General features: G+C 31.4%; 1 protein-coding gene across 7 annotated transcripts in view; it reads right to left on the bottom strand.

The window, feature by feature from the left end:
• LOC127725823 (phospholipase D1-like) overlaps positions 1–14,634 on the bottom strand; it is a 65,536-nt gene that overhangs the window by 30,307 nt on the left and 20,595 nt on the right. For all 7 annotated transcript variants that reach the window (XM_052233111.1, XM_052233110.1, XM_052233112.1 and 4 more), the window contains 6 exons: positions 10,841–10,940; positions 9,605–9,670; positions 8,505–8,662; positions 7,957–8,109; positions 6,962–7,114; positions 3,248–3,331 (listed from right to left, as the gene is read on the bottom strand). In XM_052233111.1, coding sequence (XP_052089071.1) covers positions 3,248–3,331; positions 6,962–7,114; positions 7,957–8,109; positions 8,505–8,662; positions 9,605–9,670; positions 10,841–10,940 — 714 coding nt within the window. The remainder of the gene's footprint in view (positions 1–3,247; positions 3,332–6,961; positions 7,115–7,956; positions 8,110–8,504; positions 8,663–9,604; positions 9,671–10,840; positions 10,941–14,634) is intronic.

Raw genomic sequence — 14,634 nt, 5'->3', positions numbered from 1 at the left:
TATTCAGTATAAACTGTTATCACAGAGATATGTCTCACCTATTTGTTATTTTGATAATGCAAATGTTGAAATTAAAATAGCAATACTTTAACATGTAAGTTATGCAAATATTCAAAGTCAATGAACCATGACTGAAGGTACAGGGTTAAACAATTTTCATGGAAATGAGATGTGCCAATGCTAATACAACTGCATACCAAATACCATTGACTTTTCATAAGTCGTTCCCTTTAAACAAACCTAAACACAAACATTAACTTGTAAACTATGTAAAAGTTTCAAAGTCAATGAACCATAATGAGGGGGTGGGGTTATATAATCTCCGTGGAAATGAAACTTGCAAATGCCAATACAGTTGCATACAAAATATCATTGACTTAACATTAGTGGTTCGTCTTAAACGGACCTAATCACAAACTAATACATATGTAAACTAAGCAAAAGTTTCAAAGTCAATAGACCATGACTGAGGGGGCAGGGCCAAATATTCTCCATGGAAATAAGATGTGCTAATGCTTATACAACTGCATACCAATTAACATTGGCCTACCACTAACAGTCCCCCTTAAACTGACCTAATCACAAACTAGTACATGAAAACAAAGCAAATTTTAGAAGTCAATAGACCATGACTGAGGGGGCAGGGCCAAATAATCTGCATGGTAATGAGATGTGCCAATGCTAATACAACTGCATACCAAATATCATAGACCTACCACTAGTGGTTCACCATAAACTAGACCTAATCACAAACTAATACATTGTTGACGCCACCGCCGACGTCGGAAACAGCATACCTATGTCTCGCTTTTTGACTCAAGGCGAGACAAAAACTTGGTAAAACAAGTGAAAAATCATCACAACATTGTGTTAATTACTGGATAAGTAGGGCTTATTATATAAAATCTTGATCAGATTCAGACAAAACATTTGATTATGATCTTTCCAGGTAATGTCCACACGGAAGATATAATTAAATTTAAATTTCCAACCTTTCCTAAACAGTGATGCAGGAAACTCATCCTTTATTTTATCATCTTATTCCGGTAAAAACTTAATCATCTAAGCACTTCAATGTCAAGAAGACTATAGCAATATGGATTATTTTGTCAGAATTTATACAGCTGCTAGACAACTGTACATGTGTTAATATTATAATCTACCTGATTTATATAAACAGTCTGTAAAAATGTTATCATTGTTTTGACATTTGTTCAGTAATTCAATTGTAACTAAATATGCAAGACCTGAATTTCAAATATTTCTAAATACACATCAATCATATCAGCAATGTTGATAAATGCAGATAATTTTTATCTGAATAAAGACTTGCTACCTTATTAACAAAACAGTAGGCACAATAAGGCCCATATTTGACCAAAAAGGAGGAGGTATGTTGAGTGTCAATAATTGGTCCCTGAAATTCCAAAAATAGTAAAATCATGTCAATTTCTTTGTCTCAATCAATAGGATTAAATAATCTGGTCACTTGAGTGCAGTGTATTAAAATTAATGTGTCTTCATTTTGAGACCAGAGATCAATTAGACCTTATCCTTTGTTTGGAGATTATAAATGTTTCAATCCATGTCAATTTCAATCAGGATCTGCTTTTCATTCTGGCCTTAATTCTCTCATCTTACGTAATACTGGCACTATTGACTCAGTTCTCTTTAAATTCATTGTTTTTCTATGGAATTTGATGTCAATTTAAAACCACAGATTAATTTTTTAAATAAACACCACTCCAGAAAAATCAAACACCTTAAATTGATTTTTCAATGCACAACTTGTCAAATAAATGTAATAAACTTCCCCTTTAACAGACAAGATAAATACGGTAATTCATTTTATTGTATTAATTTCTTATCCAATCACGATTAATTGCTGTTTTAGTCTGATATTCAGGTTTGTTAGCATGAGGAATTCAAAGTTTATTTCACATTTTCTTATAATAAAAATAAGAAGATATGGTATGATTGCCAGTGAGACAACTCTCCACCAGAGACCAAATGACATAGAAGTTAACAACTATAGGTCACAGTACAGCCTTGAACAATGAGCTAAACTTTATTTTTATTCCTTTTCAGTTTTCACCATAAACTAATATCATAAAATGTTCCCTTATCCCTACATACTCTAGATGTCATGCTGTTGGGTTGATTGTGATATGTCCCACATCTCCTTGTATTCATATTTCTCCTGCAGGAAACCCAAGCTTTGTTTTGATTGGCTAAGATATTTCACAATTTAACAACAATGGGTGTTGTTAAAATCTAGCTGGCATGTTTATCAAATCTTTAACACGCTTGAAACTAATGCTATGATAAATTAATTGACCTTTGTACCCTTTTTGAACCTGTTTCTACATATATATATATATGTACACATTTCTAATTTGCCAAGTATCTGTGTATTTCTGGTAGGTTTTCAATCAATTGCAATTTCTGATTGATTTTCCTAGCATTATCACTTGTTTATTCTATAAAAGTTTGACTGATATGCACTTGAAAACTGACAACTCACTGTCCCAGGAATTTAATCTTTTTAAAATTAATAAATCATTTATAACAACAAAGCAAATAATACTAATATCCTTTTCTCTTTACAAGCATCAACCACAATTCAGCATTAAAATTATTTTATAATTCATTTTTATTCATTTAAACCTTTGATCTGGTCCAGGTAGACACAGGTAATATTGATTGATTATTAGTCATTCAACTTAATAATTATAACTGATGAAGCTTGATCCATTTATATAGATTATACTCCTATTAGCCTCAGAGTGCACCAGCTTGTACAATATTTCGTGGGAGGATATGTGTTTTTTTTCAAATCTTAAATCAACTAATAACACTTTCAAGTACAAACTGCAACGGGTTGCTGAAATTGTAGATGTCATTTATATATGTAACAATAAACAATTGTTTGAAGTCTGATAAACCATGCTAAATCCTACAAAACAGATAAACAATCAGGATATATAGACCACTGAGTAGGAAGTATAGGAAAGAATATGAACTGAATCAAGTAGCATGTTGCACTTTATCACTAAATTGATCAATGCATCTTTTATCTCTTAACAACATAAAAGGAGAACCTAAATACAATATGACAAGATTATTTCATCCTCCAAAAAAAAAATAAATAAAGAAAAAAACCTCTATATTTATAGTGTATAGGTTTCAGCTGTGAAAATATTCCTGTATTTCAGGTATCATACCCTAAAGCACACAATAAACTTACCACCAGTCAGTGATAAATATTTCCTCTTTGGCACTCTCTAAGGCTTCTGCTACAGCACTAAAGTATGAACTACCATCAATAAACCTACAAAAGTTACAAGGTATATACATGTATAAAAATAAGGGTATAAAAATAAGGGTGTGTGGTATGTTTGCAAATGAGACAAAAATCAACCAGAGAACAAAGAACAAAGATATGAACAATTACAGGTCATTGTCAAGGAGCAAAACTTATAATATATAGAATTATCTATAAAGGGCCCTGGTATCACATAATATGAAACAATTAGGAAGAGAAAAACAATGGTTTATACTACAAAAATGAAGAAAAAACAAATATGTCAGACAGCAAGCACTAAAGCCACTGGATAACTGGATCCTTGCTAAGGACATATATAATGGCCTATTGCAAGCACTTTAGAATATGTATAAAAAGTTAAACATTTGAGCAATGAAAAAATGCATTCTGTGTGTGCATTACTGTAAAGTTGAGTCTAACGCTCTGGCAATCTGAAAATGAAATGAAGGATGGCGTAAACATCAAACCAAATATCAATGTTCAAGCTAAAGTACTTCTTAATAAATATGTCTAATCATATGAACAATGCAAAAATTCAGTGTCACTGAAGCATGTTTAAGGGACAGAAATTCATTTTTATTCCTGAACAGAAGTTTTCGAATGTTAATGCAACAACTTTACATATATCAATTATCTATTTCAAATGCTTCTACACCTAATCTGAAAAGTAAACAATTAAATTTGAAGTCACTGGAGCATGACCAAGGGGGATGGAGCCTTAAATACTGCATACAATCCAAATGAATGGATGCTGAATAACGGATATATAGACAATAACTGATTAGTGTCTTTAAATATCAGCTGTATTTGTACGAGGCTAAGAAACAGGTGTAATGCGAGCTTCAGTCTGCAATTAATTTTGTACATTTTTTTTGCTTTGAAAGTCAGAAAAACTCACATTTATTGCATTTTTTTCTCCATTTAAAATGCTTTGAGGCCCACGTAGTAATATTTAAAAAAAATCACACAATCAGCTGATGACTTGAACGCCAAAAAGAATCTCGCATGGCCAACAAAAATACATCGCTCAAAGTTAATAATTAAACAACTAATTTCAACCGTAAAAAGAAAAAACAAAACATTGTCCAATTTAAGACAAAAGTGTTTGATTTGTCCTACGCTTCAGAATTTTGAACTATCAGTGCATTCACTGATTGTTGACATTGTTGCATGGTTGATTTTGTGTGCTACATTTTTATAAATTCAAGTTTTGAACTTGAAGATTGGCGCCGTAGAAAATGGAGTTAATCCTGCTGTTCATGTTTGTCTATGAGCAGAAAGTGGGTTGCGGATCGGAGACTGGAACATTCACAGACGGAGCAATATGTCATTGGAATGTGATTGCAATACACATTCTAAGGTCACGAAAGTTCATACAACACTCGTCAACAGCAATGCACAAAGATAGTCCGGCAGTGGGCGGAGCTTTTAAGTGATATCTGGATAGTATACAAATACAAGCTAGCGATATCTGTTGTGCTGTTATGATAAGACAACTAATTGCAGGATAAATTGCTTATAATATGGATTCAGTTACAGTTGTCAAGTTGTTGAAATGCTAATTAAACATCTGTGCACTAAACTTTGTTTAGACAATATAACATTTGATTGATTACCAAAGATATTAAGCAATATACAGACAAGGTAATTTTTTAGCCTATATTCTGATGACCTGACATAGACCTACAGCATACTGATTGAATTATAATTGACTTATCATCCAGCGCTGATTCTAACATGATGATCATATTTGTCATGACCTGCCGTCCAATACCAAAGGAAATAGATGATTTCCAGATATTTCCATAAAACAAATAATTACATTAGTTATACCAGTTTGATCTTACAAGAAATATGCCATTATATACATTCAAGTCCCTAAAGTATGTATCTCTGATGGATAGTTGTCTCATTGGCAATCATACCACATCTCATTATTTTTGTATCATGCTTAAAATAAGGAAATACTAAAAAATTTCTTGCAATCTAATTCCATATTAGAAAGATGACCTATATATGACCTTTATTGATAACCTTCATTTTCATATAGATTGATATAAATTAATATACTACTATATTGGACCTATATACTCTGTATATATACAGTGATAACATCCCAATGTAATGAACAAGAAAATCCACATGGAAATAGTTAATGATTTATTACATGCAGAATAAGTTTGATCATGATGGTACAGATATATCTACTATCAAATCACCAGCAAAACACGGCTATGCGGAAAATCCTAAAAAAATTACTAATTTTGTAACATCAAATTCAGAAAAATCTTTTTACAAAATATCAGTATGTTCATTTAAGGAAACAGACACGCTTATCCCAATTTTAAAAATAGTAGTTAACAAGGTAAAAGTCACAGAAAGACATGTCTCTCTACCCAGACACATTTTTTTTACTCTATTCATAATAGTCTTTACGTTTACTTATATTCCATGTGCTTATAAGAAAGTAGGCAATTTATCATATGTCAAATTTATTTGTTCAGTGTATGTTCAATGGTGTTAATATGTCCTTTGATTGAGTTAAGCTATTTCAGTTGATATTTTATAGAGTTTCTTTCTATGTTGTGATGTTACACTATTGTTTCAGAAAAAGGGTGAAGGTTTGGTACCATTAAAACGTTTAAACCCACTGCATTTGTTTGCACCTGTCCTAAGTCAGGAATCTGATGTTCAGTAGTTGTCGTTTGTTGGTGTGGTTCATAAGTGTTTCTCGTTTCTAGTTTTTTATATAGATTAGACCGTTGGTTTTTCCCGTTCGAATGGTTTTACACTAGTAATTTTTGGGGCCCTTTATAGCTTACTGTTCGGTGTGAGCAAAGTCTCCGTGTTGAAGACCGTACTGTGACCTATAATGGTTTACTTTTATAAATTTTGACTTGGATGGAGAGTTGTCTCATTGGCACTCATACCACATCTTCTTATATCTAATTATGAAATTTCAAGCCATGGTTAAATACTACAGAGAACTCTGAAGGCACTTTATCTGAAGCCTACAGAGAACTCTGAAGGCACTTTTAATATCTGAAGCCTACAAAACCACCCATTAAACTTTTATGCAATCGCCTCTCATAAACCCAGATATTGTTAAAAGGAACAGCTCATAATTCAATAAACTATTCTGTCATATATCAATATCAAGACCAGAAACACAACTGAATAATATTCACTGTTCAATATAATTTCTATATAATGACCTATGCCACCAATGATGTACCAGCTGCAGTATAATTCATTAAATGGTTTCATTATTAAAGATCAATGACTTTTAAAAATATATTTACCATTTTAGTATATACCATTTTACCACAAATTCAAATACTATAGTAAATCGATACATATTTCTATAATTCTTGCTGTTTCTTTAAAGTATCAAACTTTTATTGCATAGGGGCAATAATATAATTTTAATAGTTTTTCCCTTCGAATTTAGCTTTTGACTATTCTAGTACTCTTGCTACTCTTAATACGTCATATCATTTTGTGTGACATTTCTTGGACAGCAGAAAAAAAATAACAAAATTATATTTTTCTTAAGTTATCTCTTGAGAGAAAAACTTACAACCATTTTCATATTCCTTAGTAAATACATATGTATATATATTTTTAAATCCTTACCACTTAGCATATGACTTTTCTCTTACAGGTGCAAATGAATTAAATCTGTTTTTCTGTGTGTAGTCACTCCCCATCCCAGTAGATACAGCTGTTTCTATACTAGCTTTCCATTCCTCAGCTTTTCTACTTGTCCAACATTTAGCTAATAAATTCCTGCAAATAAGAAAATCAATGTTAATACATAGTATTCAAGTAAGTCTTAATGTTTGATCAGAGGACCTTGAAAATTTTATAACTAAAACAATAAAATGCTTTAATATTGTGGTTTAGATCCTAACTGTGTTAAATGGTACAATAACCTATCTTGCACATATATTGTAAGCAGCCGTATAGGAGGGGGTGGACAGGGGGGTGCCCTTCTCCCACCTCCCGCCCCCACCTCCCTCAAAAGCTGTCCACCCCTCGTATAGCCTTATATAATACTGCCACAATAAAGCATAGCTTCAAATCTAACAAGAAAGTGAAAGTTATATTGTAAAACACTAAGTGTAATATATTAAATATAAAATTTAAATAAGTTAATGAATTGAAAATAAAATGTTTACCTTATTAAAGATTTGCACTAAAAGTAAATAAAACTGCATGATATATAATTGATTGTAGTTTGTCAAGAATGGTATATTATTACAAACAGTTCATTTTTTTTCAGTGGGGCTTTGGATACAAATTTCTTATTCAATATTGAAAAGTCTTTAAATGAAGTTGAGTTCCTACTGTGATAATTATTAATCAGTAGGCCTTGAGAGGCCCATTCACCCAGAATTCAGTTACCACTTTTTGTATACTGTCAGGATTTGAATCTGACAGCTTATAGTTCTCATGCATGCAATTTAGGAGTTTCAACTTCTAATACTTCCTTAGTACTTAGTATTCATTTTTCAATATATCATGGTGGAGCACCAACTGGACCTATTTCTATATCAATTTACCTTGAAAGATTACTAATTAGTAAACCATATGGAGCACCAACTGCACCCATTTCTGTATCAACTTACCTTGATAAATTACTAATCATTAAACCATGTGGAGCACCAGTTGCACCCATTCCTATGTCAATTTTAAAATCTGTGTCCATCAGCATGACATCACATACAAAACCATCTCTTGGACGGATGTAAGCAACGAAGGAGTCTTTGACAACTAACCATCTTCAAGTAAAAATGAACAAAACAATTGACTTAAATCTAGAAACCATACATATTGAACTTAACACTTATTTTATTTTGTCTACATTTGCTGTTTTATAATATGAAATCATAAATAAATCTTTTTTCAATCCTAATATGAATGTTAATATTTCAGCTGGAAAAAAAGAGAACAATTTCCATCTAAAACATGTAGAAACAATTTCCTTTAAAATGCAATAAAATAGAAGAAAAGGTGTGAATTTCTGTTAGTGCCATGTCATATAATTACATATAATATTTCAAAAGATCTGTGTATTGTTATACTACTATTAAACTACCACTAGCATTAGAACTTTTTGCAACCATAAAATCTGAAATCCATTTCCTCAATAATTTAGAAAACAGATCTTTATTACCTTTTCTTCCAGTTTCCAGCGAAGTGGAATTTTTTCAGACATCCACAACAGCCTATACTGATCCTTCGTCCACCAGAACACTTCCTGATAGCTCCCTCTCGCCATTTCTTACCCAGCTTTTTAACAAATGACAGCTGACTTACTTCTAAAAACTTTAACTGAAATAACAAAATATGAAACTTTGTAGTAATTGACACTTATGTTACTTGTGAAACTTCCAAGTTATGACAAAAAAATCTAGAAAATTTGGTAATCTGCTTTCTTTAAGTAGTAGTTTGAACTAAAAATTAAATATTTTCAGAGTTTGTTGCTTGAATAATTCATTAATCAAATGACACCTGAAATATTTATCTTACTGACAATCAGCAAGGTAAAAAAAAGTATATCACAGTGTCTTACCGGTAATTTTGCTGTGAGAATTATTATAAATTCTTCTCTATTTTATCTTCAATACTATACATGTCTTTTTTTCAAAAACTGTAGTACCTCATGCTACTTTTACTTGTAAGCTCATTTAACGCAAAATTCTGGTGAAAATTCTGTTAAATTTCAAATGAAAAATAAACATGAGCAATATTTGACTATATAGGTAAAAGTTTAATTGATAGATCTGTTCATTTCTGAAAGTTTTAAGCATGTTTGGTATTTAAAAATGATCTCAGCTATACTTTTACAATGCTTTAGTACAGAGTATGCTTAAAAGCAATAAAAGCTACATTAGCAAATATTCATTTATTTCTAAATAGTTCATCTTTGTTTTAAATCATCACCTATTATTGTCTTGTGTTATAAACCATAATATTCCCAACTGTTTTCACAATAAAAAAAGACAAAAAAAAACCAATAAAGCTGATTTAAATAACATTTTTATTCCCCCAATGGTTTACAAATGATATATTATGTAATAGTAAATTGATATCAGTAAATCAAATATATCAAATTACCTTGTAAACATCATCCCAAATGACTTTGTAGTTTTAAACTGACAATGTACACACAGTCACCAATTTGGTTGAGATCTGTTTTATCTATAATTTAATAGCCTATCATTTTACAGATTACATAAAAGGCCACAGACAGTCAATGAATGGTTAACTTACTGTTTCATGATGATTTCTGTAGACGTTTATATTCACAAGGTTCTGTAAATAATCTTCTAAATAGTTCTGTAAAATTAATAGATTAGAAATTACTGCATGCATTTATTATTGGACAAAGGACACAAATGGGTGATTAATTATTGCGATTTTAGAAAATGCTGCATAAAAACAATGCTATCAAAAATTTAAAATGTGAGTTTCTATTTTTGCCACACCTATCTCATCGCAGTTTTCGCAAAAATAAAAACATCACAAAATTTTCTGAATTTACAGAATATATATAATAAAGAAAAGTTTATTGTTTGATAGATGTGATGTGAGGATCAAATGTATGTACTTGTGTAGGGTTTATATGTCAGACACAATGCTATTGCACACATTTATATGACTAGTAGATATCTTATTTACATGATTTAAAGCCTATCAAATTTAGTGTTAGCATTTATATCTTCATCGTTATATTTATCCAAGCTAATTATAAAGTTTATCTCAATGGAAATTACCATATAAGTTATTCTTGATTTCATTATAATTTTTGTTAATGAAAAAAAAACAGAAGCTATGAGGATCTTGTACAGCTGCGATGGTACCTTTATCACAATGTTAAAAAGTTGGTGGATAACACATTATTTATTAAAAACAATCTTGGATTCCAACATCTACATCATTTTGTCTCTAATGAATTGTTGTCCCGTAAGCAATCAAACCACATGTGCTCTTATTTTTCAGTTTAAACGGATATGCTATTTTCCCCATTTATATTCTGTAAACAAGTTGATCTATCTTACCTACTTTATTGATTACAACTAAATATGTTGACTGTCTAGGAATAAAGTTTTACAATATGTATAATTCATTTTGCTGAACAAAAAAATAAAGGTCAGGTTACAAAATAAATTGTTTGAACCAGCTATGTAGTTACTGTTCACATATGATAAAGTTGGCCCAATCTAATTAAAATAAGTTCATCTGCACTTGCACCTCACTGCTTTTGAATTTTTCATGTGGCAGCATGGACTGGAGAACTACATTTAATTAGATTTAAGATGGCCATGTTTTTCGACCAGCTGATTCCCCTGATCTGATAAGGGGATTGCAGGGTGAATAATAATCAGCTGCATCTCCTACACACTGACACTAAAAATAATGATCTACATGTATATTAGTTTATTCATTGTGAAAATTATCTATTACCCTGAACATGAATTTTATTGGGATTTTAGAACAGCTTGTTACCTTTCTTTTATCCATATCCCTTGCCATAATCTCTGGTTTCTTTGGAAATCTTGGAATTTTATTTCTGGTTCCTTTAACACTTTGTCTCCTTCTTCTCTGACTGAAAGAAGAATGTCAGATTAAGTAAATTATACCGATGTCTATTGTTACAATTTATTTAATACAAATCAAAATTGTCAGATGATCTTCAGAGTAAAAATGTTACACATATGTATGAATTAAATTTAGTGATGTGTCATATGTCTCTTTCTTTTCTTTCTCTTATAATTTGATGCATTTTAATCTTTGTAATTACAAAATTTTCCCTGACACATGCACACAATCATTATGTATACAAAATATCATAACCAGCAAAATATACAATAAAACGTGTTCTACATTTTAGATGATACTATATATAAAAATTATTAAAAAAACTAATAAGATGATAAACAAAAGCCTTTATTTAAACTGACAAACCAAAACAAAAAACAGTTAAGATTTAGTTACTTTTTAGTTAACACCACAAAATATTAAAATTAGATATTGGTTTTAGTATATAGGCACTATGAATTATAACAATTATTCCTATTCATGTGACTTTCCAAAGAACCTTGTCATTGTTTTCTTTTGTCATATTTTTTTTGGTGGTCATTTTGAGAATTAAAGTGTATATGGCACTTTTTTATTTGTTTATGTGTAATTTATGGACATTTTAAAGCTTGTATAGACAGGTGTCTACTATTGAGACTTTATGTTGCCCTCAAAATGTCTTTTGGTTATTTTCGTCATTGGGTTACTGTCTCATTGTTGTATGACCCACATATCCTTTTATTCATAAGTAATTTATTTTCATTCATTTGAGCTCTGGAATTCCATTTATAAGACACAGGGTATGAAAAAAACCAGACACAAAAAAGCAATCATGTGTAACATTACAAGTCATGGTCAGGGAAAGGGTAAACAGTGAAAATAACTAGGTGATTTATCAACAGGTCAAATCTCATGAGACAATTGGTGAAGAATTTATTGCCTGGACAAGGTCAAACATGTACCGATTACTATGGATTCATTTATTTTCCTTGGTATCAATTTTCATGGATTGAGGAACATTTGCATCTTCATGGATATTTAATTTCATGGTTTTGCCAAAGTCTGCATACAACCCTTTGGAAAATTTGTAATTTGTTGAACATTATACAATTATGGCCCTCTGAGGAAGTGAATATCCAATATTGTCAACCCTTACTCTTGTTGACAATTTTGGATATTCACCGACTCAATGGGCCATAACTGTTTTATTATACAGAACAAACAAATAAGTGTAAAATATTGCCTTACGGGAGAAAAAAAAGATTGTCAAAACACATTCCTTAGAAAATTATCTTGTGTCTAAGAATTTCTAGTATGTACAACAAAGGTAGACTCTTTCTCAAAAATATTGATGGCCCTGAAAAGAACTGTTAAAGAGAGATATCCTCGGAACTAGATGATTTTCCAAGCCTTGTTTGATCTTGTTTCGTTGTTACTTGATGGGCTTCTTACCTGGCCGTTGCCATTTTGTTAACAGGCGTCAATGACGTCATTATTTATGGGAGATAACCAAGGGGCTGAAAAGATTATTCACAGAGGAACAATAAGGTTGTTTCGATGGAGGCTTCAATTTGTCGGGGTTATTCATCGCTCCTGCCAATTTTTGGAAAAACATTGAAATTAAACTATGACACGTGATTCAGTATTAGCCAATCAAATAATTACCGGTACTATATAATGTAAGGTATAACAATTAAATTTATTATCTGTTACCACAAAATCCACGACAATTGGTAATTAACAAATAATAATAAATCCAGTGTCAGCTTTTTTGTATACTTGTATCGATACTTTGATAGTTTTTCAAACGAGAGGGTGTTTCTCAGCTACAATCTCATTGAAGGGCAGAGGAACATCATCGAGCTTGAAAGACCATTGTTAATCTGTTTATTGCTATTTTGCCGATGACGTCATTGATTTTTATATTGACAACGGGACGTGCTCCCTTATTTTCTAGCGATAATTTCATATCTCAAGTGAGTAGCATGATATGAAAAATTATCACAAAAATACACAAAATAGCAATAATATAAAATATCAGCTGGAGTCATAATATGAAGCTTTTTATCAAGTAAGCACAGCAAACTAATTAAAAAAGGCTTCATATTGTGTTGAGCAGCTGATATTTTTTGACATCAATGTAATAAAAATGTGACAATCAATTTATCAGATTGTTCATGTATGTTTTTCCAGATAGAAACAGGAGGTTTTCTTTTTCTTACCAGCAAACTGGACAAGGATCCAATAGGTTTTGGTAAAAATTATCAATGTCAGCTCAAACATTAGGGTGTTGCTGATAGGTCAGGGTCAAAGTTATTATGGCAAGGTCAAACATATTTGACATCACAAAGATGTGATATGCAATTTTATGGAGAACAGAGTGATAGAGACGAAGGGTAGAGCAATAAAGGTAGATACAAAGCCTAGCCGAATAAGCATGATATGACTCCAGCATGTGGTTAATACAAATTGAAGCATTTCCTGTAATAAAAGGAAATAGTTAACAAACCAATTTGCTAAACTAAATCCTATTACTTAACATTATATTACAAAATGTCTTCACTAATGTGACCAGACTGCATCATCCGATTTATCAAAAACAAGAATGAACACATACCCCACTAGAAATTCAGAGTATCGAAAGAGATGCAATAGGTATCCTGACATATTCGAAAAGTGATCTCATGTTACAACTCCTCACTGTTGAGCTGCTGACTAAATATGTAGTCATTCTGTACATGAGTAATGGAGAAATGTGTGACCAAATATTTTTATAGCTGATCTTTTTTAGTATTTTTTAAGTCTTTCAAGGGCAATAACTTCTATAAGGGTTCCACTGATGATTTCAGCCAGTTGTCTTATTTGTTGGCACTATCCTGCTGATCTTTTGCTAAATACAGTTTCTCTCTATCTACTATAGTTTCTACAATAACACAGGAGTTGCCTGAAGGTTTCGTCCATTGGACTTTTTTTACAGGCTTGTTCTTACCATTATTTTTGCCATTTATAATTTCACTTTATCTATTATTGAATCAAAGATAAAAGCTAAATTTGAAAAAAATAAATGGGGAAAGTGTCCATGGAACACAGATGATGCCCCCGCTTGCATATAGCGTTATAAAGGGACATAACTCAAGAACTGTAAAAGTGACACTACCCAAATTTGTACTTGATTTGAGTTTTGTGGTAATAAGCATTGTTTAGAAGTTTCATAACATTTAGTTAGGGCAAACTTAAGTTAGAAAACGGAAACGAATATTTCAGCATTTTTTTTATTTGTAAAGGGACATAACTCTAGAACTGTAAAAGTGACGCCACCAAAATTCAAACTTGATCTGTGTTTTGTGGTAATAAGCATTGTGTATAAGTTTCATAACATTTGGTTGAGGCAAACTAAAGTTAAAGAACAGAAACGAAAAATTCAGCAATTTTTCTTTTTGTAAAGGGGCATAACTCTAGAACGGTAAAAGTGACGCCACCAAAATTCAAGTTTTCTGTGTTTTGTGGTAATAAGCATTGCGTATAAATTTCATAACATTTAGTTGAGGCAAACTTAAGTTAGAGAATGGAAACCAATTTTGGGACGTACAACGTACAGACGGACAAGGGTAAAACTTAATGCCCCCTCCGCTATGGCAGAGAGCATAAAAATTGATAAAAATCGTCAATAAAGAGCAAAAACTACTATAAAACATTGTCCAATAGGAAGCTCAAAAACTGAA

Source organism: Mytilus californianus, unplaced genomic scaffold, assembly GCF_021869535.1.
Source record: "Mytilus californianus isolate M0D057914Y unplaced genomic scaffold, xbMytCali1.0.p SCAF_15, whole genome shotgun sequence".
In the NCBI taxonomy this organism is placed as follows: Eukaryota; Metazoa; Mollusca; class Bivalvia; order Mytilida; family Mytilidae; genus Mytilus; species Mytilus californianus.
The sequence above is the reverse complement of the archived record's forward strand: the minus strand, read 5'-3'. Positions and strand labels throughout refer to the sequence as shown.